Source organism: Capricornis sumatraensis, chromosome 14 (assembly GCF_032405125.1).
Source record: "Capricornis sumatraensis isolate serow.1 chromosome 14, serow.2, whole genome shotgun sequence".
Taxonomy (NCBI): Eukaryota; Metazoa; Chordata; class Mammalia; order Artiodactyla; family Bovidae; genus Capricornis; species Capricornis sumatraensis.
The window spans coordinates 23,154,794-23,181,918 of record NC_091082.1 but is presented as its reverse complement, the minus strand read 5'-3'; the positions used below and the strand labels follow the sequence as shown (position 1 = coordinate 23,181,918).

The 27,125-nt window shown below is 33.9% G+C and overlaps 1 protein-coding gene across 2 annotated transcripts in view; it reads right to left on the bottom strand.

Moving 5' to 3' along the window:
• Window positions 1-27,125, bottom strand: part of BRINP3 (BMP/retinoic acid inducible neural specific 3) — a 449,727-nt gene that overhangs the window by 141,990 nt on the left and 280,612 nt on the right. For both annotated transcript variants that reach the window (XM_068986582.1, XM_068986583.1), the window contains 2 exons: window positions 26,537-26,642; window positions 17,960-18,196 (listed from right to left, as the gene is read on the bottom strand). In XM_068986582.1, coding sequence (XP_068842683.1) covers window positions 17,960-18,196; window positions 26,537-26,642 — 343 coding nt within the window. The remainder of the gene's footprint in view (window positions 1-17,959; window positions 18,197-26,536; window positions 26,643-27,125) is intronic.

The following is a 27,125-nucleotide window of genomic DNA, read 5'->3' as shown; positions in this document are numbered from 1 at the left end:
ATTTAGAATAACAAGTAACGTACCTTAAGAATGAAAATAACTGTTAGTTCTTGGATATTAAGCATGGATTGTTTCAAGCTACTTGCTTTCCTTCTTGAACACTGACACAGTTGAAGCCAGTGGATCCCAGTTTTCATAGAAGTGTGATAGACTTAATGAATATTCACCTATTGTTGGTAACATTTTTGCCTTGTCCTTCCCTGTGGATAAATATTACATTCCTATCTTATTTAAATTCAGGGTTGGTCATATAACTTCCTTTGGCCAGTAAACTGTAAATCTACAGGACACAAGTTTCTGAGCAGAAGCTTTAGAAGCCAAAATCTGTTCATCCCTCATTTCTCTGCCTGAAATGACTATGGAAATGCTCCCATGTTCAAGTGAAAGACTGTTCTGTCAGCCTGGATCTCTGATGAGCAAGGACAGAGGGCAGCTGACTCACAGAACACATACAGGGCAAAGGCTAAATCAATGTATGTCATTGTAGAACTCTAAGCCTCTGAGGTCATTTGTTACCTTGTCCATCCTGGCTGGTATAAACAACTAGAGTTGGTAAAAGATTATTCTGGGCATTGTGTATTTGCAGAAGCAGGCTAGATGTCTCCCCATGTCACTAGATGGGGAGAAAAAATGATCCGGTCAAAGTAGGGGTATGGTTACATATGAACCAAAGGAAAACCATTTTTAAAAGCCAGGTGCAAGCTTATTACAATTCCAAATACGTTTAGCAGCAGGCCTGCAGCCAAGAAAAAGATGTATCCTTTCCATTCAATTTCTATACATTGAACTTCACGACCTTTTGCTTCCAAACCCAGAAAGTGTTAGTCACTCAATCACGTCAGACTTGTTGCAACCCCATGACTGAAGCCCCCCAGGCTCCTCTGTACATAGGATTCTCCAGGTAAGAATACTGGAGTGGGTTGCCACTTCCTTCTCCAGGGAATCTTCCTGACCTGGAATTGAATGAAAGTTTCATGCATTTTAAAGCAGATTCTAAACCAAAGGTAATATTCTAGCGATACCACATACTTCTATTATGAGTTACATAAGCCTTAAGGACTTAAAGAAGAGTAAAATGTTAACACAGTATTTTCATGTATGAAAACTTTAAAACAAACTAATTAGATAATTGCCTAGTGCAGAACAAGCAGATAGGGGAAAGCATTAAGCTAAAAAGATATCCTAATATACTTAGAAGGGTAAATTTACCCATTGCCCATGGCAAGACTACCCATAGCCTTAAATAATCTTGCAAGTGAGCAGTTTTTGAATTAGGCCTAAATTAGGGCTCACTGCTTTACTCAGTGAGAAAGACAGAAATCATGGAATGTTATTTCAGGTATAAAAGGCTATGAAAATTATTAAAATTAATATGGAACTCTTCACAAATTCCAGGAAAACCCTAGTATGGTTTATGACAAGATTCTGGTACTTGCCCTGCTAAAAAGCAAACAGACTGCCAATGTGTGTGTGCATGTTAAATTGCTTCAGTCATGTTCAACTCTTTGCTACTCTACGGACTGTAACATGTTAAAGTTGCTTCAGTCATGTCCAACTCTTTGCAACCCTATGGACTATAACACCAGGCTCCTCTATCAGTGGGATTCTCCGGGCGAGAATACTGGAGCAGACTGCTGTGCTCTCCTCTAGGGATGTTCCTGGCCCAGAGATTGAACCTGCATCTTTTATGTCTCCTGCATTAGCAAGTGGGTTCTTTACTGCTAATGTCATCTGGGAAACCCATGGTTAATAACAAATTGTGAAAGACTGTGATATGATCACAATCCAAAAAGAGCTCAACGCAACAATGGCAGAAATATATAAAAAAAATTAAATGTAGCATTTATTTCAAAAATGTGTGTGAGGGTGGGGGGAAGGAGAGAGGGTCTAATTTGCCAGCAAGTTATTAAAAACATACTTAGAAAATCTTGCTCACAATTCAATGTTTATGAACAGTATGACATAGTTGCCAAAAAATTAGTGCATTCTCAGTCTGCATTATGTCTGTAATAAAGGAGGTGTTTATTTTCTTTTATTTTACATTAATAAAACCACAATTACCAAACTGTGCTCTATTCATTCTGAATTCCATTGACAAACCACAATTGCCCCTAAAGGATTATAAGAATAGTTAATGGTTCAAAAATAAACGATAATCTAAGAGAGAGGGAGTATTAAATTTGCTTGTACAGATACATAAGAGAAATGGAATAGTTTGCAAATACCTGAAGCCTTCTCTGTGGAAGAGGAAGTGGACATTTGTACCAGCACAGAGAGGGTTACAATGCACAGTTAAAGCGACATATGTTTTAGCACACAGCAACAGCATGCTACTTTTACAGAAACATGAGGAATAAGTAGAATTTTAAATTAAATGAGTCTTCTTATAATTAGAGCCATTCAAACTCATACTCTTCAGCTTCATAATACACTGAATTCCTTACCAGTGGAAGATAAACTTAAATAATTGACACTAAGATAAGGGCTTCCCTGGTGGCTCAGACGGTAAAGAATCTGCCTGCAATGCATGAGACCCAGGTTCAATCCCTGTGTTGGGAAGATGCCCTGGAGAAAGGAATGGCTACCCACTCTAGCATTGTTGCCTGGAGAATTCCATGGACAAAGGAACCTGGAAAAGGTTTGACAAACTGACCACTAAAAGACCCATCAGTTTTAAAAGGCTGAGGCATGTCTCTACACCTCAATGGTGTTTGTGGACATTTATCTTGTTATTCTATGTGTGTTATCTTTCACAGCCAGTGTGACACATTTGGTCAACCTTCCTGGGATGATAATTGTTCAGAATTCACACAGCACAGTTACCTGACAATCTGACATAACACCACACATTTGTTTTCCTGCCAATTAACTTCAAGATCTTTCCACTAACACTTTGTCAGCTCCTTAAATGATGCGGTGACTTTTGCCAATAGAAGGGCGATTTTTTCTTCACAGCTAGCTGTTAAGATCATACTAGCAAGATAACAAAAATTAAATGAGACTCTCAGTGACAGGCCATTTAGCCGCATGGCAGATGCTACACGCATGCTATAGGTGTCACTATCAAAGAGTGGAGTAGGTTGAAGGGATATTGGTTCAATCGAAGAAAACATACCTTTTGTAAACAGATTGATAAGTCTTATGAGCTGTCTGGCTATGCTCTACAAAATGTGCAGTTATCAATGAACAAAGAATCTTGAATTATCATAATAGAATGAAAAGTAATTTTTATAAAAAGTCAGAGATACAGAAATACTATTGTTAGCATGACAGCCTAGATTATCACATTTAAAATTAGAATCTTGTTGAAATATAGCTAACAAATATTAACAGTGAGTGAAAGCATCCAGTATAGAGTTCAACTCCCTCTAAATAGAATTATTATCTGTTTTGGCTCTAGAGTTTCCCATCAGTCCATAATGAAATAAGCAAATGATAATATATATAATTCACTGTCAGCATTTAGAAGAATCTAAGACATATGAAATTAGTTATCAGTATCATATTTCATGCAAATATACATAACACACATTGCCAATGTCACTTCCTGTGTCTATGTATTGTCTACAAGTGTATTCATTTTTCTGCGAGCCACGTTTATAGCAAGCCACTAAGTTAAAATAGGGATTCCTTGTTGGCTCAGACAGTAAAGAGTCTGCCTGCATGGCTAATGCACTATAATTAGACTATCTGCGTCAATCCAAAAGTCCAGGTTAAAATTCATATATTGTTGTCTTTGTTTATCAGTGAAATAACTGATGAAGCAGTTCATGTAAAAGACAACAAAATTAACTCTGCACCTATATAAAGAGTTCATTCATTTTCTTTAGCAAAATAATGAAATTTAATAATAAATGGGACATTATGAAAATGAATGGGTAAAACTACTTGGTAGTTTGATAGAGGGGACACTGCCTAAAAATTAAATTAAATTTATACAACAATGGAATATTTAACTTATAGAGTACTGAGTATGCTACATTAGAAGATTTTAACAAAAGCTATGTGATCATTATGAGGTAACTGTGGAAGATATGAATGCACTGAGTATTGATAGCCTTTGTCATATCTTCCTAGAATTTAGTTGAAATGAATGGCTATTTTTATCAAAATGACCCAGAAATCATTAGAAAAGTCATCACATAGACTCTTATAAAACCAACCAAACAGTAGCAAGTAAAATTTCCCTGAATACTAAGTATTATTTATTAACCTCTTTTCACCATAGTCTGTATCAATGAGAAAACAAACAATAAGGCACTTAATAAAGTCACCATTTATTTTATTTTTATGATGCTGAATCAAAGCCTTACCAGACAAGTTACCAATTTATGGGTTCTAATAAATATGGACTATGATAGCTTTAGAACAAACACACACATATATTGAGAGATAATTCTTTACAATAAATACTTTTAAACTGATGAAAAAAGCATTGTGTTTTTGTGTTCTGATGTATCTATATAATCTATCATGTTATTGAAAAGAGTTGTTCATGCTATTATTCAGATTTCAGTGATAGAAAAGAAGACTCTTCCCAAAAACAAATAAGCAAACAAACAAAAACTCTCAAAACACCTTGGTAAAAACAATACAATATAATATAGAGGCAAGGTATTTCTTAGTGTTTTTTTTTTTTTTTTTTTTACAATATGCCTCCAAAAAGATGAAGTGTGCTATAGTTATGGTGATATTTCAAGAGGTGGTAAATGAGGTAGATTGAACCAAAACCTGGGCAATGTCTTCACAAAATATATTTTGTTATCACATTCATCAATCAATCAATATACATTGCAATATATATAATGTCTATCAAATATGGCACACTTTCCTTGTTTCTGTCACTGATTTAAAAAAATGGTGTTCTTTGCCCTCAAGAAACATTAAACTTTTTTTAGATAATTGGGATGATGGCACTGATCTAGGTATGGAAATACATCAGACAAACTGGAACAGGTAGAAGGAACTTGGCAGAAAGCCTTTTGGGATCTAAATCAGGAATCTTTGCATAAAACACATGCTTGGCATTCTACAACCATCATATTTCAGATGATTTAAAAAATTAATTGAAGTACAAAATAAAATTTGGCTATGGCAAAGATAGTATTCATAATATATTAAACATAACACAGCAAGTCATTGATGAATTAGAGCAGAAACAGTGACTACTCAGAACAAACAGCAGTGAAAACCAAATCAGTTTTGTTATGTCAGCCTTGAAGGTGCAGTTTTTGATGCTGAGAGTATCTGTGAATTGCAGTATAGCCAATGAACAGATTATCACAATAAATTCAAACCCATATACATATTATACTCACAACTGAGATTTGAATAAAAAATTATTTTCTTTCCCTTACTCTTATATTTCAATTACCAAATGCTAGGATACTGCAGTGGATTGCTGTTCCCTTCTCCAGGGAATCTTCCTAACCCAGGGATTGAACTGGTGGTTTTTACCATCTTCTGCATTAGCAGGCAGGTTCTTTGTCCCCCATGTCACCTGGGAAGCCACTGAGAAGGGAATGGCAATCCACTCTGCTATTCTTGCCTGGAGAATCCCATGGAGAGAAGAACCTGGCAGGCTACAGTCCCTAGGATCACAAAGAATCAGGCATGACTGAAGCGACTTCACACAGAAAACAACTGTGTTTTAAGTATAAGCATGTGACTTCCAAAAAGCTTTACTCATGAGAAGGCAATATTATATATGGTAGTTAATTTAGAATAATAATTTTAGCTCTAGTACCTTTAATTAAATAAAATAACTGAATGATAAATGACATAGCTGAAGTTTTAAGACTTTGATCAAAAAGCTTGTTACCAATAAAGCTTGTTTATCAGATGTTCTGGTATTTAGTTTAGACACAATTATGGGGACAGTAGGGTTGAATGTGTCAAAATTACATTAACAAATACATACATTGCCTTTTCCTGCTAGTATATAACTGTAGAACTTCAGATAGCAAGAGCAAAATATATATTTCTATCTAAAATTATATGATTAGAATATGATGTTTTTAGTTGCTTGTGTCCGAAAAGCCAACTCTGCCTGATATTACGTCTATTCACAAACATTCTGGATCCTCTTCTAGGCATATGGTAAAATGGCACTTCTCTGTTTCCCTTGAAATTATCCTTGGCTATAAACTGATCACAGGTAATGGGAGTTGCTCTCCAGTAGCTCATATTAACTCCCAGCAATTCATGCAAGAGCCAGGGACAATTTACAGCACTTTTTCCATGCCCTCTATAGCCAAACCACTCCAGATGGTGACACTACCTTCAGCCTGAACCCAGGAGTGAGGACAGTGCAGTGCAAAGACTCCAGCTAACCTCTGTGGACATGTAGTATGAGTGAGAAATGAACTTTTTATAGCTGAAATTTTAGGGGTGTTTATTACTATTGATGTGTTAGCAAGCTGATCTTGACTTACATGGAAATGGAAGCCAAAATGGAGGGCTCAGTCCATGCTGAAGAAAGCAAAAGTGTGCATGTGTGACACTGAATTAGTGGACCGTGGCTGTGTTAGAGACACTCTGTCAGAGGCTAGAATGATGACCATCACATTAAGCAGTGGAGAAACATCTGGTAAAACTGTTATCTGTGTTCTTGGTGATGAAGATCATTGCATCCAATAAATGCACAGCGCCAGGGAAGAAGCCAGCAAACAGAATGTTAGTTCTGATGCTAATGACTGTTTCTGGCAAGGTATGGCAAATTATGACCCTCTGTCACAGTGACACATTGCTCCAGATGGACACTTCACTGTCAGCCCAAGTCCTGGAGGGAACAGCATACAGAGGACTCCAAGCCAGCTCGCCATGGACAAGTGGTATGAAAAAAAAAAAATTGTAATGTCATACTCCAAAGAGAATTTTTGATTGTGCATTTCTATAGCTAATTACCTAGATTTTGGGTCTGATACACCACTTCAAACTTAAAAGAGAATTAGTGAGCCTGAAAGCAGAAACAAAAGGGAATAAATAAACAACTAATTAGACTTGAAAGAGACAAACGCTTCTCAATTCCTAATATTAAAATAATATATTTAGTTACAATGGGCTAGAGCAAGGAATAGATTAATTTGTCTTAGGGAGTATGTCCCTAAGGCAAAAGATGTAAGAACCAGTAAATATTCTCACTGGACAAGGCACCGATAAAGAAGTTTAACACAGTCGCGTAATTCAAACAAGAGAGGTAGGAAGAGAAATAGAATGAAAAAGAAAAAGAAATAGCAAATTTAGAAAACAGATCTAGGGAAAACTGGGTGTGACTAACGTATAATAGGAAAGAACAAATCTGACTCCAGACTGGATCTGATTCTTTTACACTAACCTTTGTATTCTATCACTTTTTCTATAAGTTAAGAATGTCATCAGGGCTTCTCAGGTGGCACTAGTGGTAAAGAACTCTCCTGCTAATATGGGAGACATGAGAAGTGGGTTCAATCCTTGGCTTGGGAAGATCCCCTGGAGGAGAGCATGACAGCCTACCCCAGTATACTCACTTGGAGAATCCAATAGACAGAGAAGCCTAGTTGGCCACAGTTCAAAGGGTCGCTAAGAGATACAACTGAAGTGACTTAGCATGCCCAGATGCAAGAATGTTGGCTATAGTCTAAAATATACAAGAGTCATTCTCATGGCTCTGACCTTTAAAGGTATAACACTTTTCCATTCATATAGAGATTAAAAGTTGCAAAATAGAGAATAATATTTGTCTTGTTAGAGGTTTATAGGAACATCACAACCTGATCTATGTAAACAGCAGCAAGAACAAAGGATTCTGAAAGCAAGAAGTTTGCAAAAACCAACTGTATCCCTTCCTCTTTTAGTATAAAAGAAGCCTGAATTCAAAATAGGGTGAGATGGTTCTTTGGGACACTAGCCTACCATGTTCTTGATCTGCCAGCTTTCTGAATAAAGCCACTTTTCTTTGCCCCAACAACTCATCTCTCTACTTATTGGCTTGTCATGTAGTGAGCAGTATGAGCTTGGACCTGGTAACCACTGGCCCATGGACTTGACTGAACTCCAGTGGGTTAGGGTTAGGTCCATGAAATTGACTGAACTCCAGTGGATAAAACATGAGTTGAAATGCAAAAAAAGAAAAAAAAAAAAAAGACTGCCAGCTAAAAATCATATGAAGTTTAAAATTTAAAAACATTTTGATTTCAGTGTTTTCCACCTCACATGGTTCAAGCAACTCCTGTGGTGGCGAGATGGTTCCCTAACATTCTTCTGACCTTGTTATCTTTTCATATCTGAGAAGGAAAATGAACAGCACTTCCTATAACTATTGGGGAAGCAGAGAATCTTCCATGTCTCTGAGATACTCCTAGGAAATATATTTCTGTGTATCATTGACCCAATTTTTCATATGTCTTGAACTGATCTTTGTAGCTGGGAGAATGGATTCTTGTGATTCATTTGCATTCATCAGAGAGCAGTTCTGGATGTCATTATGAGTTAAGTCCCATAAGCTGTGTATTACTAAGAATGGGAATGGGGGCTCCTGGAAGAAAAATCGGGGTGTTTTATATGAAAGAAAGAAAAAGAACACTGAAAGGCAACTAGAATTTTATTCAAGTTATAATATGCAAAATGGACTGATAGTTAAATGTCAAATATTTTATATAGATGTACTTATTTTCCTTGGAAAATAGTCTTTTTGCATAAATTGATAACTAAATATCATCTGAGGGAAAAGCTACTTCTGAGAAAGAAAGTTAAGAATAGTTTACATAAAAATAACAAGAAAGAAATACATTATTTTTTTTAAGTTTGTAAATCAAGTTAACCCAACTTTAATATTACATTTTGCCATACAGCAGTAGAAAGTTTATCCATTTTCAGATGAATTATCAAATGGACAGTATTCTCAGCAAGTAACATCTGCTGCTGCTAAGTCGCTTCAGTTGTGTCCAACTCTGTGCAACCCCATAGACGGCAGCCTACCAGGCTCCCCCATCCCTGGATTCTCCAGGCAAGAACACTGGAGTGGGTTGCCATTTCCTTCTCCAATGCATGAAAGTGAAAAGTGAAAGGAAAGTCTCTCAGTCATGTCTGATTCTTCGTGACCCCATGGACTGCAGCCTACCAGGCTCCTTCATTCATGGCATTTTCCAGGCAACAGTACTGGAGTGGGTTGCCATTGCCTTCTCCGCAAGTAACATCTAGACAAGTTCATTATCAAGGTGGCCTTCAGCTGCCATTCTTGGTTCATCAAATGAGTATTATTAAATGTAATAGGGCATGATCTTGATAACAATCTATGTTGACAGCATACTGTACACCTAGATTTTCTATGCACCAAGTACTAACACCATTTTTCTAAAGAGTAAAGAAGCCATGTCAAAACTTTCTAAAAGATTTATGTTCTTTATAAACCAGGCCTGTTATTTTTTTCTTAAGCTTATGTATTACTTCTATCATCATATGACATAGCTACAGGTTAAATTATTGATTCTTTTTAATCTAGAAATAATTGAGGATAATCCAGAATGTGACATGGGAAAAATACCACAGTGCTATTTAGTTTTTGCTTTTTTTTTTTTTTCCTGGCAATTTTATTAAATAGTTGCATAATCCAAATTCAAATAAATTGTGGTTTTAATAATTTAGATGTATTGGTAAAACTGTAAAGACTTCCAGCTTTTTCATTAGGTTTGAATCCTTGATCCAAATCTGGGTAGAAATTATCTCTAAATAATTGGTAACATACTTTTTGTTTTTATCTAATTAAATATAATATATTAACTAGTTTTTGTTTGGCACTGTGACTGTGAGGGTGCATGTGAAGGTTTTTTCTCTGCCTCTGTTTTTCTCTGTATCTTTCCCTATATGCTCTATTTTGCTATAATCAGTGTTACATATATGCCGTCATTATTTCTTATTAAATAACATTCTTTTGTTTCTCAAAATATAAAGGTCTAGAATGGATAGATTTGTTTAAAATATAAATATTCCAATCAATACTTCTCTAAGATGGCAAAATATGAAAAGGGAAATACATTCTATTTTGGAATTTTTGCAGGCTATAAAAGGTATATTTTCCAGGACTCTTTTTAACAGAACAAAATGAATCATACGTAATCAAATAAAAAAGAGCTTAGCATTATATGCTAATTAGATATACTTTTATTCATGGTGATAACAGAAAATACTGATTTTACTGATTTAGTTTTACTCAGTGGCAATAGAAAACACATACAACAGAAAGAAATTTGCAAGTTATCGTGACCCGATACAATTTACAGTACATTTTGTTTTTTTGTTTGTGTGATGGCAGGCATCTGCATTCTGTATGGTTACTATGTGTACTATAATTTACACACTTCTACACTTAACGCTATTTGGACTTAAGAAAGTATTTCCTATATGCAGACACATTATTCTATTTTGATAAAATAACAGGTACAAATATTTTTTTTCTCAGCTTCAATCAAAATAACTTTTAGATATATTATTTGCACTTTAAATGCAAATTTTAAATAAAAAAAAATAAGCTAATTTGAGTTAAATGTTTGAAAGTAACCCAAAATCCCACTCTAACTTGCATAGTCTACCTAGAATATACCTGTATTTGAATTTTAGGCTTGTAGACACATATACACAAATAACTATGCATTTTACCTAAAATTCAAGGAAACTTCTAAAGAGTTTCCTTGACATACTGTCACTGCTTTCCCAATCACTAGGAGTATGAAATAAGTTGGTGCATTTCCTTACAGTCCAGGTACCAAGAATAAAGTCTGTCAACTTAAAGTTGCCTGTGGTGGGTGGGAACGATTTACAAATCTTTTCCCAGTTAAGTACCTGCCTCATACTTCTTGTATTTTCTTTACCTCTATGAGGTAAAATGTTTTATTTATCAATAAAAAGCTCTTTTAAAATCTATCAAATGTGATTACCCATGGATTTTACTAGTTTTGAGAGAAAACCAGTAAAAACAGAATATTTTATCAGTTGTTTAGTTCCAAGAGTGAATGTTATCTTTTACTAAAGATCTAATATAGTAATAAAATTTGAGGTTCATTTTTAACTATCTATATGTTGAAAGTGATAAAAGAATACCCTCCACACTACCTATGAAGGGTCAAAAAATTTATATCAAACTAAGGTCACTCCTCCCATTAGATACGAATCAGCTAAATACACTACGCACCAATTGAAACAAATAATTAAATATAAACATTTTCAACATTATAGACAGTTTCAGAAATATCATGCAAAAAAATAGATTTATCCTAAATCATTGTTTTCTCAATATTAACACAAGTGAACCAGTACAATAAGAGTCAAGTTTTAAATTTAAGATGGGCATATGCTACTGCTACTGCTAATATGAGTTAAGATTAAAGCATCTGATTGTATTAATAATATTACCTTTAAACTAGCAGTTCAAAACCTCTGGACATTGAATATTTCTGACTAAATTTTGACTAAATTACTACCATTTAGGCATACACTATGTAGCAAAATTTTAAAATATTGATTCACTTATTCTGAGATCATGTTCTTTATATTGTTTAGATATCAAAATTCTTATTTTTATTTTTAAATTTGCAATTAAATTATGTTACAAATACAGTAAGATGCACATAAGTGTAAACCCAGAAAATCTTCAGAAACCCAACATACAATGGTAGCCAACCCATGTATTAAGGAATCTTGAGGTTTTTTTAATACCAAATAAGACATGCAGGGAGAAGGCAATGGCACCCCACTCCAGTACTCTTGCCTGGAAAATCCCATGGACAGAGGAGCCTGGGAGGGTACAGTCCATGGGGTCACTGAGGGTCAGACACAACTGAGCGACTTCCCTTTCACTTTTCACTTTCATGCATTGGAGAAGGAAATGGCAATCCAATCCAGTGTTGTTGCCTGGAGAATCCCAGGGACGGGGAAGCCTGGTTGGCTGCCGTCTATGGGGTTGCACAGAGTCGGACACAACTGATGCGACTTAGCAGTAGCAGCAGCAAGACATGCAGACCTTTATCCATTGCATCAGCCCTTGCCTCAGCAAAGGCATCATAATCCTGATTTGGACTAGCACAGTTCAAATTTGCCCATTGGGAAATGGCAACCCACTCCAGTATTCTTCCCTAGAAAAATCCCATGGACAGAGGAGGCTGGTGGGCTAGAGTCCATGGGGTTGTAAAGAGTCAGAAATGGTTGAGCCACTGAGCACATACACACATATAAATATATGTATATATTTCAATTTCTTTTTGAAATATGTATATATTTCAGTTTTTTTTCAATTGATATTAAAGAGATTTATTCATATTATTCTGGATGGATAGTTTTATCCCTTTATAGAATGCCATTGTGTAAATATACAATTTCTTACTCTGTCTTTGTGGATGAACATTTAGTAGCTTTCACCTTAAGATTATTAAGCATAATGCTACTGTGAACATTCTTGTACATTTATGGGTATTCATTGTTGCAAATATGTACATATTTCTTTTGGATTTCTATCTAGACAATCTAAACCTTCCTCTATTTATCTATTTGACCCAGATAATTTTTTTTTCTGTTTTCTCTGTTATTGTCTTGTTATAGGGTGATCAAAAATGTTTTATCCTATTTTCTTAGCTATAGACATTTTTCTTATTTTAGTGAATATTCCAGATGTTATTCTTGATTTATTTCACTCTAGTGCAAAGTACCTCTCTTAGCACATCCTCAACAACGCTAGTAACTTGGGATTCTTAGAAACTCTTTCCATTTACCACTCATTATTACACTATTGTCATACGTTAAAATCTTACATATATTTTATTTCCACATAACCTCATAATTATTATTTTGTACAGGTGATATTCACTTATATTTTCTCACACACATTTGCTATCTCTGGCATTCCTCTTCCCCTTTACATGGTCAAGTTTCCATTAGCATTTCTTGTCTGAACACATCTTTATTTTCACCTTCATTTTTTTTTTAGTGGTACATAATTCTAGATTGTTATATTTTTAGCACTATAAAGATGCCAAAATCTGTTTGTGTTTTTGTTTTGATAAGTCAGGCTTATTATTAGTCCAATGAAAGTAATGTTTTTCTTTTTTCTCTAGTTACATTGGAAGAATTTTATTCTTTGTTTCAACAGATATGCCTAACTGTGGTTTTGCTTGAATTTGCCTTTTTGTGTTCATTGTGCTTTCTGAATCTGTAGGTTGAATGTGGGTTTTCAGTTTTTAAAAAATCTATATCCTTTACATTTTTACCTAGGTGTATTCCATTTTCCCCTTCATTCTTCTTGTGTCTCAAACTGTAAAATACCTTAGACCTTTCAAGCATATCTCATGCTTCTCATGCATCTATCTAGTATTTTGTTGTTGGTTTCCTCACTGATCCCATTTCACCGTTTTGATTTTATTTACTTGTCTCCATGTTCACTGATCCTGTCATCCACTAAGCCAAGATTTTTACCAGAACAAAATTTTGAATTATTGATTTCAGATACTGAATTTTGATATTTTAGAATGTCCTTTAGATTGTTTCATAAATCACCCAAATCTCGGGTGACTTCTGCAATACTCCACCTATTTTATCCTTCCTTTCCTTTCATTTTTTGAACATTTTCATGATAACTATGTGAACATCGTTCTTGCTAATTTCTATATCTGAATCATCTTACATCTGTTGTTGGTTCATGTGCGCTCAGTCTCTTAGTCATGTCCAACTCTTTGTGACCCCAGCGGGCTCCTGTCCATGGGGTTTGTTTCAGGCAAGAATACTAGAGCATGTTGCCATTTTCTCCTCCAGGGGATCTTCCCAACCCAGGGATTGAACCCACATCTCCTGCATTGGCAGGAAGATTGTTTACCACTGAATGACGTGGGAGGACTGGTTTCTTTTCCTTTTGATATTAGCCATAAGGTCTACTCACATGCTGATGATTAGAGATTTATGTTCATCATAAATAAAAAGAACTGCAGAGGTTTTAGAAAACATTTTTTCTCCTAAAGAGACCACCCTCTTTATATTTAACAAACATCATACGGAGTTGATCTTTTAAGGATAACTTCTTTAGGATCAAGATTTGAGCTGTATCTGTGCTGTGTTATGCTTACATAAAACTCAATCTAGCTCTGACTCTCCCCTGTTCTTAGGGCATGATGCTTCAGAGCTTTCTGTTAGGGACCTAGTGAGCATATGCTACTACAGGCCTGTAACACTGAAGAAGATGCAATTCTATCATGTAGAGGTTTTTAGTTTATCTCTTTAGTCATCTACCACAGGTTAAGGCAAATGTCTTAAAGAGGGCACGGAACATATATTTAAAATTCCTTAAGCCTCTAATTTTCTTAGTTCAATCAGCTGTGACTGCAAAATTTTCATCTGATTTCTCTGTCCTGGAATACCAGCATTTTCCTGGGACTAGTCCTAAATTTTCAGTTTCGTACTCTGCCCTGAAATGACAAATGCGCTTTAAGGAAAAGCAGTTCTAGAAACAGTGGTACTACCTCATTCTCTCTGGAGTATCCCATCCTTTCCTGTTCTATTTTCAATCTCCTCCCTATGGAGAGCTTTAATCCCTCAAGCACTTGAAAGTCTGTGGTAAATTTCATCTGCTTGCAAAGATTTTTGAATACTTCTTTAGCATCCAGCACTATCTGAAATTCAGCAAATATCTTGTGGTAAATTAAACTTCTTTAGGCCTACTGAGGCTAAAATTTTGTCATTCTACTCTCCACAACCATTAGAAGCTTTGCTGGTTTCTCTTTTGCCCATCAGCCACTCTGCTTTGTGAAATGATGAGTCCTCAGCCTCTGTTCACATACGTAAATAAATTAATGAATAAAACAAGAAAGAAAGAAGGAAAGAAAGACAGAAAGGAAGCAAAGTAGAAAAAAAAAAAAAAAGTTGTGAATCTTAAGCTTGTATCTTGTGCCAGGAATTTTAGTCCACGCAGTTGTGACTTTTATGATCTATTATATATTTAAATGTATAATTTAAAAAACTCATCAACTTTTAGTTACTATCAACAGATGTATTGGCCTACTTCAATCTACAACATATCACCTGAAACAAACCCCCAGTTTTCACTTGGTGACTTTCTAAAATATTCTCTCAAAGCAAAATAATATGGGTAGCATTCCTACGTGAATTCTATAGACTTGGGGTTCTAAGATTCTCTGATTTAACATACCATACACTGTAATATGTAGACAGAAGGTTCGTTTTTTCTCTGCAACAATTTGAAATGCAACATTTTTAGATAAGCTATAATATAAAGTAGTCTTCTTAGGGTTAAATTTAAAGAGAAAAAACGAACCTTCTGTCTACATATTACAGTGTGTGGTATGTTAAATCAGAGAATCTTAGAACCCCAAGTCTATAGAATTCACGTAGGAATGCTACCCATATTATTTTGCTTTGAGAGAATATTTTAGAAAGTCACCAAGTGAAAACTGGGGGTTTGTTTCAGGTGATATGTTGTAGATTGAAGTAGGCCAATACATCTGTTGATAGTAACTAAAAGTTGATGAGTTTTTAAAATTATATATTTAAATATATAATAGATCATAAAAGTCACAACTGCGTGGACTAAAATTCCTGGCACAAGATACAAGCTTAAGATTCACAACTTTTTTTTTTTTTCTACTTTGCTTCCTTTCTGTCTTTCTTTCCTTCTTTCTTTCTTGTTTTATTCATTAATTTATTTATGTATGTGAACAGAGGCTGAGGACTCACCATTTCACAAAGCAGAGTGGCTGATGGGCAAAAGAGAAACCAGCAAAGCTTCTAATGGTTGTTGTATGGGGAGGGAGGTGGGAGGGGGGTTCATGTTTGGGAACACATGTAAGAATTAAAGATTTTAAAATTAAAAAAAAATAAAAATAAAAAAATGTTGCATTTCATCATTATTTTTAAACATCAGATGGTTCTACTTGAATATAAAATTAGGTTTCTAATATATTACTTATGAGTGTTCTATAGAAAAACTAAAAGGAAGAATTTGAGTTTAGAAATTCATTCTGACAATGTCAAGAAACTGCTTAATTCTAGACAGTTTTTCATTTTTATATAAACAGAAATATTTCTAAAATTGAGGAGGATAATTTATTATACACTATTTTGATTAATATATACATATATATATATATATATATATATATGTAAAGAAAACATGTATCTATGAACTTTTCCTAGGTCTATTACCTTCCATTTTATTTTATAATTTTGTGGTTCTACTGTACAAAATGGTGAGGGGCTTGTTGAAAACATCTATGGTGTTTTTCGTGTCCGATGTTAGCTGTGGGCTTGTCATATACAGCCTTTATTATGTTGAGATATGTTCTTTCTATGCCTAAATTAAGGGTTTTTATTGTGAACACGGGGTTGCAAAGAGTCGGACACAACTGAGCGACTGAACTGAACTGATTGTGAACATATATTAAATTTCATTGTCATTGTTTTAAGTGAGTTCACTGGCAATATTATAACTTTCAAGAATATAATCTGACCTCTTGGCAATTAAAATCTCTTTGCCAATTTGAAACTTAGTCATGTCCAACACTTTTGACTAAATGCTAAATAATTATACTTGCCACATTCTGAGGATTTTTATTATTCTACTAACAAGAATGATCATATATGTTGTTGTCACCATTTTCCATTTTATATTGAGGCACTCAACTCTTTATTAAAGTTCATTGCTTTATGAAATGAAGGCCATTACAGGTAACAGTCTATTCTATAAGTAACAATATGGGAGACACAAGTATGCACTCATAAGAATTCAGAAATTGCAGAAACAAACTCCACAGACGTTACTAGATCAAAGCTGATCTAAATTTGGTTTAAAAATAAGTAGTAGAGTAAAAGTGCACATTCATGAGATTCCCTTTAATGTGCAGAAAGTATAGAAAAATCCTTCTCTGGATCTTGCCTCAGAAGTGGAACTCAGGGCCCATGAGAATAGTCCAGAAGGGAATCAGAGGTATGGGACTAAGAAAGCCACCTGCCATGTCAGTAAACACAGGCTGTCTGGACTTTGAACCGCCACAGCTCCCCCAACGTGAGCCCAGAGGGAATGCAAGATGGAAACAGGATTCAAACCATCAACCTATCAGATACTGCAGCAGCCCTGCCAGGTTGCACCCTAAGGTGACTCAGGAAAAGCATAGGATATTGGCCCCAAAAGCTGAAGTGCATAAGACAGGAAAGGCTTCCATCAGCCTTGACTTTTCATCTTCTCTTACATTGAAATAGAGAAGGAAATGGCAATGCACTCCAGTATTCTTGCCTGAAAAATCCTATGGACAGAGGAACCTGGTGAGCCATAGTCCAGGGTCTACAGGGTCACAAAAATGTCAGACACAACTTAGATACTAAACAACACAGTACACAGAAAAGCAGTCAATTCCTTAACTTGAGATGTCAGGTTTTCCTTAATCAACAGTATCTTCTGATGTTCCAACTACCTGGTCTTTGTTCCAAAAACTCCTCTGTAATCCTGGCTCCTTCCTTACCTCTTGGGGCCATCCCTCAGAGCGACCTGAGAGTTCTGTCTCTTCAGAGCCCTTGAAGAGCTCAGAAAATCCACCAAATAAAACATAATTACATAATTCTCAACTTCTAGGCTGTGCACTTTTTTTCAGTCCATAGTTTAAATTCTTATGTTGAATAAGGCAGGGACCTTCTTTATTAAATGATTAATATGTCAGCTCAAGAGAGGGCTAGGTTCTACTACCATAGTACATAGCATACAAAAAGTACCACATAGGGTTTCAGTAAAATACTGAATAACCAACAATAAAAGCAATATCCACAGCCAAAGAATAAGAACAAGTCGAACAAATTTCTTTCAAGTGACAAAAAAAAAAAAAAAAAAATTCTTCCAAGTATGTAATACTTTCTTCCAAAAGGGTAAAATTGTCTGTTCAATATAACATTTTTTTGGGTATAATTTAGAAGTGTTAGATAAAAATATATGTCTTACCTGATTCCTCAAAGTCAATGTTGTAGGCTTTCCAGGTTTCAGTTATGCGAAGAAGATTCTCTTCCATGGCTTGAATGTCCATGGAAGGGCAATTGCATTCTGGGAACTTGGGGCCACAATGACACCAGCAGTCATTGTCCTTGCAGATAAACTCTCCCTCTGAGTTGCAAGCAATATAGCTCAAAGCTGCTTGTACAAAACGCTCCTGAAGGTAGTCTGGAAGTAGAACTTGCAGCCCTTAAAGAACAAATCAAAAAAGGTAATTCATTTTGATAAAGGCAAAATATAATACATAATTACAATATTCAGAAAATGTCAATATGTAGCATATTGTTACAGATTTATGCATATTTTAATATGATCATTAGAAAAAATACTGAATTCTGAAAAATTTGCAAATGTTTATCATTTTTTTCAACATATACTAACTCCAAGCACTTTTCAAGAATCTGATTTTATTTTTAAAATTGATTTAATTGGCTGTTTTAATTTATTGATCAGAATATTTGATTATTTTTATGTAATGTAGATAGAACTTACCTTTATATATTTTGAAATGAGATGTATGCATTTCTTTTCCACTTATTTTCAAATACTTCCAATATTTTTATTTTACCTTCAAACTATCAGCTTATCTCTACTTAGGTATTATTTGCAACATTGGCAAAAGTGTTATGAACTGTTGCTGTATCTCATGTCATTAAAACACATAAATATATATGTGTATGTTTTTCAAATGATCACTTCAATTGACTACAGGGAAGTCATCAGAGAGACTGAGTTGTTTCACTGATTATTCCTCATCAGTCATAGTGATACCGTTTATTACTTTTCTACATGCAAGTTAAGTTACTAATTCTTAAGAACATATCAAGAATAAAAATAAGGCTATCAAAAATATTTTGGGAACTCTACTAGTTTTACATTTAAGCATTTGCTACAAAAATCTAATCAAAAGGGTAAATATTCAATATAGTCAGTAGGTAAAAATAAACATAAAAGTAAAGGAAAATTTATTCAATACCTCACAGCTATTTACCACAAAATTTGATTTTTACCTCTTTTACATGCTTCATTTCTAACAACAAAAAAATGAAGCAAAACAAAACAAAAACACATTTTTTGATGCAATCATTATCTACAAGTTTAATATAACTAAAATCATGAATTAACATTTAGGGGAAAAAGTCAGTCTTGTAAAAATCTTGACAATTGTACTTATCCCATTTTTTCAGACTAATGCTACCATAGATTTTTCAGGAAAAGTACTTAGCACATATTTATTACTTTATTATTCATTTTTATTTCTTCTCAAATAAATATTGAATGCCTTCCATTTGGAAGATACTTTCTAGGGAAAGTACAACATAAAGATGACCAATTCTTGCCCTAAAGGCATTTGCAATATATTTAGTAGAAGAGGCAATATAATATATAATATTAGAAGTATACAGTGTTATTATACAATAGCACTTAATAAGTACTAGAGTCAGGCTACATATATTTCACTAGGTATAATTAATTGGTAAAGTAACCACATCAGGTTCATAAGATTAATAAAACGTTTCATCAAAAAGATAGACTGGAACATGATTTGATACATGGATACTTTTCAACTTTAAGAGATTTGGGGCGGCCATGGGATAATACATTAGCAATATCATGCACAAATGAACTATGGAACATATTTTTTTAAATAGCAATTAGTAATATTGTTTTAATTCATATGCACTATGAGAATGCAATGAGTGAGTTTCTTAGAAAAGTAAATCCAGGGTAATGTTAATGGGGCTCTTATTTCAGGATGAAGTACCAGGAATTAGTTCACTTGTATTTAAATGATGTTTAACCATGAAAGTACTCTGAGTAGTACTTTAATTTAGATGCAAAAGATATAAAGAAAAAAATTAATTTAGACAAAACACTAAAAATATCTAAACTAAGGAAAAGGGGATAAAAGGCAATTTTTTAGGAGACAGGAGACGAGGAATGGGATCTACTAGACAGTACTTTATATGATGTAAGGCAGGTGAAATATGTCAAATGACTTGGAGGAATAAAATGGTAAAGCTAGATATATTCTTAAATGTCTAGTCCTGTAGATCATCAAATGACTGTGTACTTCAGAAATATCTAATATCTGAAAATACTGATATTCAGTGTTAAATACTGGCTAAGTCAGAGTTCCTGTTAATGAGACTCAGGACTTTGGACCAGATATATGGAACCCACTGATTATCTCAATTAAAAAAAAATCAAAAATGAAAAGAAAATCGGAGAATTTATATAACACTTAAAATGTCATAAACCAAGTAGTTACAGTATAATTTTCAATCTGTAAAAATGATAGTGCCTTTGCAGAAACAGAAAAGGATGGAAAAGTAATTTGAGAAGGAAAGATTGCTGGCACAAAATGATGAGTTTAGCTTTAGACATGCAAGGATTTCTGTTGCATGTTATCTCTGCTTTATATATCTATCAATCTAAAGAAAGGAAACTGATATTCTGTAAAACCATATTAAAAATGACAATTTTTTTTGGAAAAGAGATTTACAGTCAGACCACTCAAAACTCTTTAATATTAAAACTAGATCATTAACGTAAACAATAATTAATACCTAGAGAGAAAACTTGGACTCTTTTAACAGACAACTCAGAGGGATTGAGGGCTGTCCTATAGACATTTTGTTAATGTACAGAAACAACAGAGTACAAATACTGATGAAACCATTATTAGAAAGTCTCCTCAATTATGAGACAAAGCTAAGGAAGAAGAGTTCTGAGCCTAGGGGATATTGTGAAAATGAGCATGTGAGGCAGGGTAAGTGTTACAAGCTGAAAACCCACTGAGTAAAATATAACCATGTCCAGTATTGGAGGACCAGTTTTTATTTTTTTCAACCAAACTTCTCACTAGGAACAACTAGAAAATATTTAGAAGGCATATTAAAATAATCTGTCTATACTATATAGTGCAGGGAACAATAGTCAATATTTTATAAGGCAAAATAATCTAAAAAGTATGTGCAGAGAGATTCATACATATATATATGTGTCACAAAATCACTTTGCTGTACACTTGAAATTACCATGACATTGTAAATAAACTATAATTCAACTTCTAAAAATCTGTTCAAAATGATCCAAAGTCCAATAAAAGTGAGGATGTCTAGAACTACCATGACAAGAAAAGGATCCCTGAGGTGAACCACATAGCCTTTGTCTTAGAGTTTTGTCCAGTTAGCAAATCAAAAATTAAAGTTTAGAGCCAGTCATGATAAAGATACTAAATTTATCCAGATTTATTGAAATATATAAGGGCTATATACTCAAGCAGTAATTAAACAAAAAATTAGATTTCATAGGTTTAAAGCATACTTTCAAACAAGTCAATTAAAATGGATTGAAATGCTACTGCAAATCAAAGTAAACTTTTTCTGAAGAAAAGAAAGATCAAGAATTTTAAATTGTTTTTATAAAGCACAGCATCAAATTTAATAAAAATAATGAGCATATAAATAAGAAAGAATAGTTTATCAAAAATGAACTAAAACTTAATGTCAGTCACCTAAGAAAGAATTAAACAAACACCATAGACAATTTTGACAAAGAACTGGAAACTAAAAATTATAACCAAATGGAAATTCTGCAAATAAAATATATATACATATACATACATACATACAAACACACGCACACATACATATAGGAGTTACCAATAATAGATTTAATAGCAGACTAGCCACAGATGAAGTGATAAACAGCAAACTGGTATATATCATAAAAAATATTGAACACAGAATAATAAAATGGCAAATGGATATAAAGAACAGAAAACAGTAGAAAGGACACATAGTTCAGTCTCTTAGTCATGTCTGACTCTTTGTGACCCCGTGGACTGCAGCACACCAGGCCTCCCTGTCCATCAACTGCTGGAGTCCACTCAAACTCAGATCCATTAAGTCGGTGATGCCATCCAACCATCTCATCCTCTCCTCATCCGTCCCCTTCTCCTCCTGCCTTCAATCTTTCCCAGCTTCACAGTCTTTTCGAAACAAGTTGTCAGTTCTTTGCTTCAGGTGGCCCAAGTACTGGAGTTTCAGCTTCAGCATCAGTCCTCCCAGTGAATATTCAAGACTGATTTCCTTTAGGATGGACTGGTTGTATCTCCTTGCAGTCCAGGGGACTCTCGAGAGTCTTCTCCAACACCACAATTCAAAAGCATCAATTCTTCTGAGCTCAGATTTCTTTATAGTCCAGCTCTCACATTCACACATGACTACTGGAAAAACCATAGCTTTGACTAGACAGACCTTTGGTGGCAAAGTATTGTCTTCACTTTTTAATATGCTGTCTATATTGGATATAACTTTTCTTCCAAAAGAAAAGACACATAGGTCATGACTAAATAATCTAATAACACAGTTAATTGGAACTTCATGATGAGAGTAGAGAAAGACGCAATATTTGGTGAATAAAAACTTAAGAAATATAATAAATTCTTGAGAGATGAATAAAGTTCTAATTTGCATCACACAAACATAAAGACTAGTAAGACAGACAATTTTGAAAATGATCAGCTGACCAGAGAACTTCAGTACTGTATAGCTCATGTCTCAACAGGCATGAGTTTGTGCAAGCTCTGGGAGATGGTGAAGGTCAGGGAATCCCAGCATGCTGCAGTCCATGGGGTCACAAAGAGACAGACACAACTGAGTGACTGAACAAAAAGTAGCTCATGTACTACCGAAAGGAATATGAAGAGTGTGAAAACCTAAGGACTCCCTTGAATGTGATGAAGTTGATGTCTAAACTTTTTATCATACATTAAATAGATCAAAAGTAGGTAATCTCTTGTATTATAAATATCTTAAAATAAAAATATTACATGACATATCTGTATGTACTGACGGAATCTAATCCCAGCAATCTGGCATCAATATTCTCCTTTAAAAAGAACAAATGAGCAATGTGTATGTGTGTATGTATGTGTTGTGTGTGTGTGTGTTCTCTCCTTGAAGTCACCATTTCATTTCACTGTCCTACAAGTTTTTGTACTAATATATTACATTTTATTACTAAACATCTTTCTTTAATCACAGTCATGTCTCTACTATAAAAATCAATGATTGAAAAAATATATATGTTTTTCTGAAAATTATAAACATACAAAATTTTGTAGCATGAATTACATAAAATATAGTTTTCTAATAATGAAAAAAATTTAATCACTATGATTTGAATGATTATAATTACTAATAATATACAATTAAATAGTTATATGTATTACAAGTATTGATAAATAACTTTTAAAGACAAATGTTATCTGTTCCTTGAAAATGCATGATTTAATGAATTGATAGAGCTTTGTTAATTACTGTGGGATTTTTCTAGAAATATAAATTAATATGAATTATTTCAAAGTAGATTATTTGCCTTATTTTAATTTTTATATATGTGAGCTCTAAGAACCCTAGAAAAGGAAATGACAACCCACTCCAGTATTCTTGCCTGGAGAATCCCATGGACAGAGAAGACTGGTGGGCTATAACATGGAGTTGCTAGAATCAGACATGACTTACTGACTTCACCACCACCAAGCCCTAAGAAAATGTGTTCCAACATATCAATAGATTAAAAAAAGGAAACAGGATAGTTTTTTAAGTAATATAATCAGACTCTTATTATAAGCAAAAAATAATTGCCTAGTGCTCCATCATTTATTATCTAGTTGATAATCAGTCTTGTGCCAATTTTGCTGAAATAAAGCATTAGGAACCAACTGATGTGGAAAAATATTTGTTACCTAATCACATGGATCATTCACTTTCTGGGAACTTTACCAAAACATTACTACCAAAATTTAATAACTTTGAATTACTTCTGTTATCCTTTCACACAAATGTACCTTGTTTGATATGTTAAATTCTTAAGTGGGTTGAAAAATTGGAATATCATTCATTTCAGTATGTATTTGCTGATACTCCTATGAATTACATTTTGTCATATGTATTAAATGTATTTTCATCAATACTTCAGAGTAGTAGATATGGATCTTTCAATTAAAAAAAAAAAATGTGTCCTCTCTGAAACCTGATTGACAAAGCCAGACAGAAAGGAGATAAATCCAGCTTACTCACTGCCAGGAAGCATTTGATTTCATTTGTTTAAGTCAAAATCAATGTGCTAATGTGTAATGCATCCCTCTGACATCTCATTTATGAATGTCAATTCTAACATAGAGAGTTAAGACATAGAATTCGTTTTGAATATTTTGCCTAATGCTGTACCTCAGTAATTCTTATTGATGCTTTCTTTGCTCTGATAAAATTCTACTTCAGGAACAATTCTTTTTCTTCTAGAAGACCAGAGCTTCAGAAGAAGAAGGTCAATAATAGAGCTGAACTCAATATCTCCAAATGGACCAAACACTGATTCTAGTGCTTCACCTCATGCTTACAAGCAAAACACAAGGTCTCTCTCTCTCTCTCTCTCTCTCTCTCTCTCTCTCTCTCACACACACACACATCATCTATACCTATGCACATCTATCCATAAAACCAGCTAACTATGAAAGACACAAATACCTATGGTAGCATTTTAATAAAAGATTCGCGTGAAACATCAGTTTTTGCAATTGCCACATATAGTGACCCAGGGTTTTGTAAATACTTCTCAAAGAGATGTACCATGGTAACATTCTGGAATTGGTGAGTGTTTTGCATTCCTTTTTTTTTTTTTAGTGGAGAAGGCCTACTATTTTTTGTTATATAATATTTGTATACATATATTTAATATATTAAAGGTGAGATTGAATAGGTGCATCAGCATGATATTGTAAGTACAGATGAAATTTAAGAAAGAAAGAGTACATGGGATATTGAGGGTCTTGATATTGATTTTCACAGTATTATCTTTGCAAGGGACTTTGTGCACTGTGGTACAAATATAGTTGTAACTAGTCCTAGCAAGTAGTAAAATGTGAAAGAGATGAAGGTTTCTGCCTTACATAAATTGAAAGGAATAGAAAAAAAAGTTACACAAAAGGGGCATGTCTCCTCATTTATTCCTTGTGCTGATTTTTTTCCAAGGCTGACAGGAGGTAGAAGTTTTATGTTTAAATATTATATTCTTAATACTGAACACAGTAAATCAATAGTGTTAATCCACAAAGATAAAAATCAAAAGTGTTAATAAATACAATTTGATCAATTGAAATAAATATATTTGATATAAAAATTCCTTGTCTTTTTCTAGTAAAATTAATACTGTGATGGAAAGTCAATACATTTAAAAAAGGGGTGAATAGCAGAGAATCATAGGTAATAATGAGAGATTTTAAATTGGAGAAAGTATTTCAATAACTTTAAAGCTAAGATTGACAACAATAACTTGGATAGCATTTAGAGTTTAAAAATGTAAGCACTTTCTCTGTGACTTTGTACAATTTAAATTGAATGAAATCTATTTATTAGTTAAGTTAAATTTAAATAACCTGATGCCTTTAAATTTTTAGATGGAAAAATTGAGGGAAAATCCCATAAACTTCTGAAATTTTAAACATTTTTATGTAAAACTGAATAATGCAAATAAAGCTTTAATTTAAGCAATTAAAGAAAGTAGACTAGAGAAGAACAACTCAAAATTACCCCTTTGATCAGTGAATTAAATTTAGATTATGTGTCATCAAAAAGGCATTTTTGAACTTAGTCAGCTAGTACATGTTTAAACATGTGGATACATAACCTTTCCCTGTCTTTATGAATGAGTGATATACACATGCTTAAACATTTAGGGGGATAAAATAAAATTATGGTTTTAAAAAGTTCCCTATTGAATTATTTCACAAAGTATAGTAATAGAAAGAAGACAATAAATTATTACCATTATCACGAATCTATCTTTATAAAAGAAATAATGCAAGTATAAATATTTTGTTAATATACTCTTAAGTATATAACTATTTGTCAGAAGAGACAGGCAGCCTTAACTATCATATTAAGTTATGTTTAAAATGTCAAAATTTCACATTACAGTATCCTCAAATATGGTTACAAAAAGGGCTTCCCTCGTGCCTCAGCTGGTAAAGAATCTTCCTGCAAGGTGGGAGACTTTTCGATCCCTGGGTTGGGAAGATCCCCTGGAGAAGGGAAAGGCTACCCACTCCTGTATTCTGGCCTAGAGAACTCCATGGACAGTCCATGGGGTTGCAAAGAGTCCAACACGACTGAGCAACTACCGCTTTCACTTTCATGAGGAAAAAGTTAAAGCTCAAGGAAAGCTAAGGAAAACTGCTATTTATTGAGACAATGATTACTGTGTGGAAAAAAAAATATTATCATGATGTATTTTCAATTCTTATCAGTTATTTAATTTAAAAAGTAAAGTGAATTTTAACATTCTCTTCATCTGGTCTAGAATGTTTATATCAGTTAAAGATTAGAAGCCTTTTGTAAGAATTTTAAAACCCTAATACTGAACATACAGCTTATTAAAAAAAAGAGAAGAAGAAAGAAATCACAACTGGATAACTGTCATTCAGGCTCATAGAGAATTAATGAAATTTCAGCTACATACCTTGCAACTGAATCTTATTCTCAGGACTCTGAACCAGAACAGAACTGACAGAATCTAGGTTGTCATAGTTACTGCAGCCAAGAGGACCTGTTCGTGTTTCTGTTACCTGAAGAAGAAAACATCAACTTTATTATACATACCAGACCTTACCGTGTTCTTTCCATTCAATCTATTAGTAGTTGTCACACACACATACATTGGACAGTAAACATCACTAAAATGTCTAGGATCTGATACATATCAACAATACACCTAAGCAGAAAGAAGACAAATGATGCCTTTATCTTCAATTCCATTTCCTTCCCTTTGGCCACGCATCAATCTTCAGAGAAAATAATGGAAGCCGTCTTTAGTCAACAACATCACTCATAAAAGGTTACCGATTTTGCCAAGACTGAATTTACCAAGATATGACAGAGCATGCTCCTTTAGGTAGAAAGCAAGTTTTGACTCATATGAGACTAGTTTCTTGTTTGTTCATCTCTCATCAATAAATCAAAACCATCTTCCAGACTACTGTCTAAAGACTGATTTTATTATTTCATTTTTCTACTAAAAAATCTACTATTTCCTACTTTTTTATGCTGGT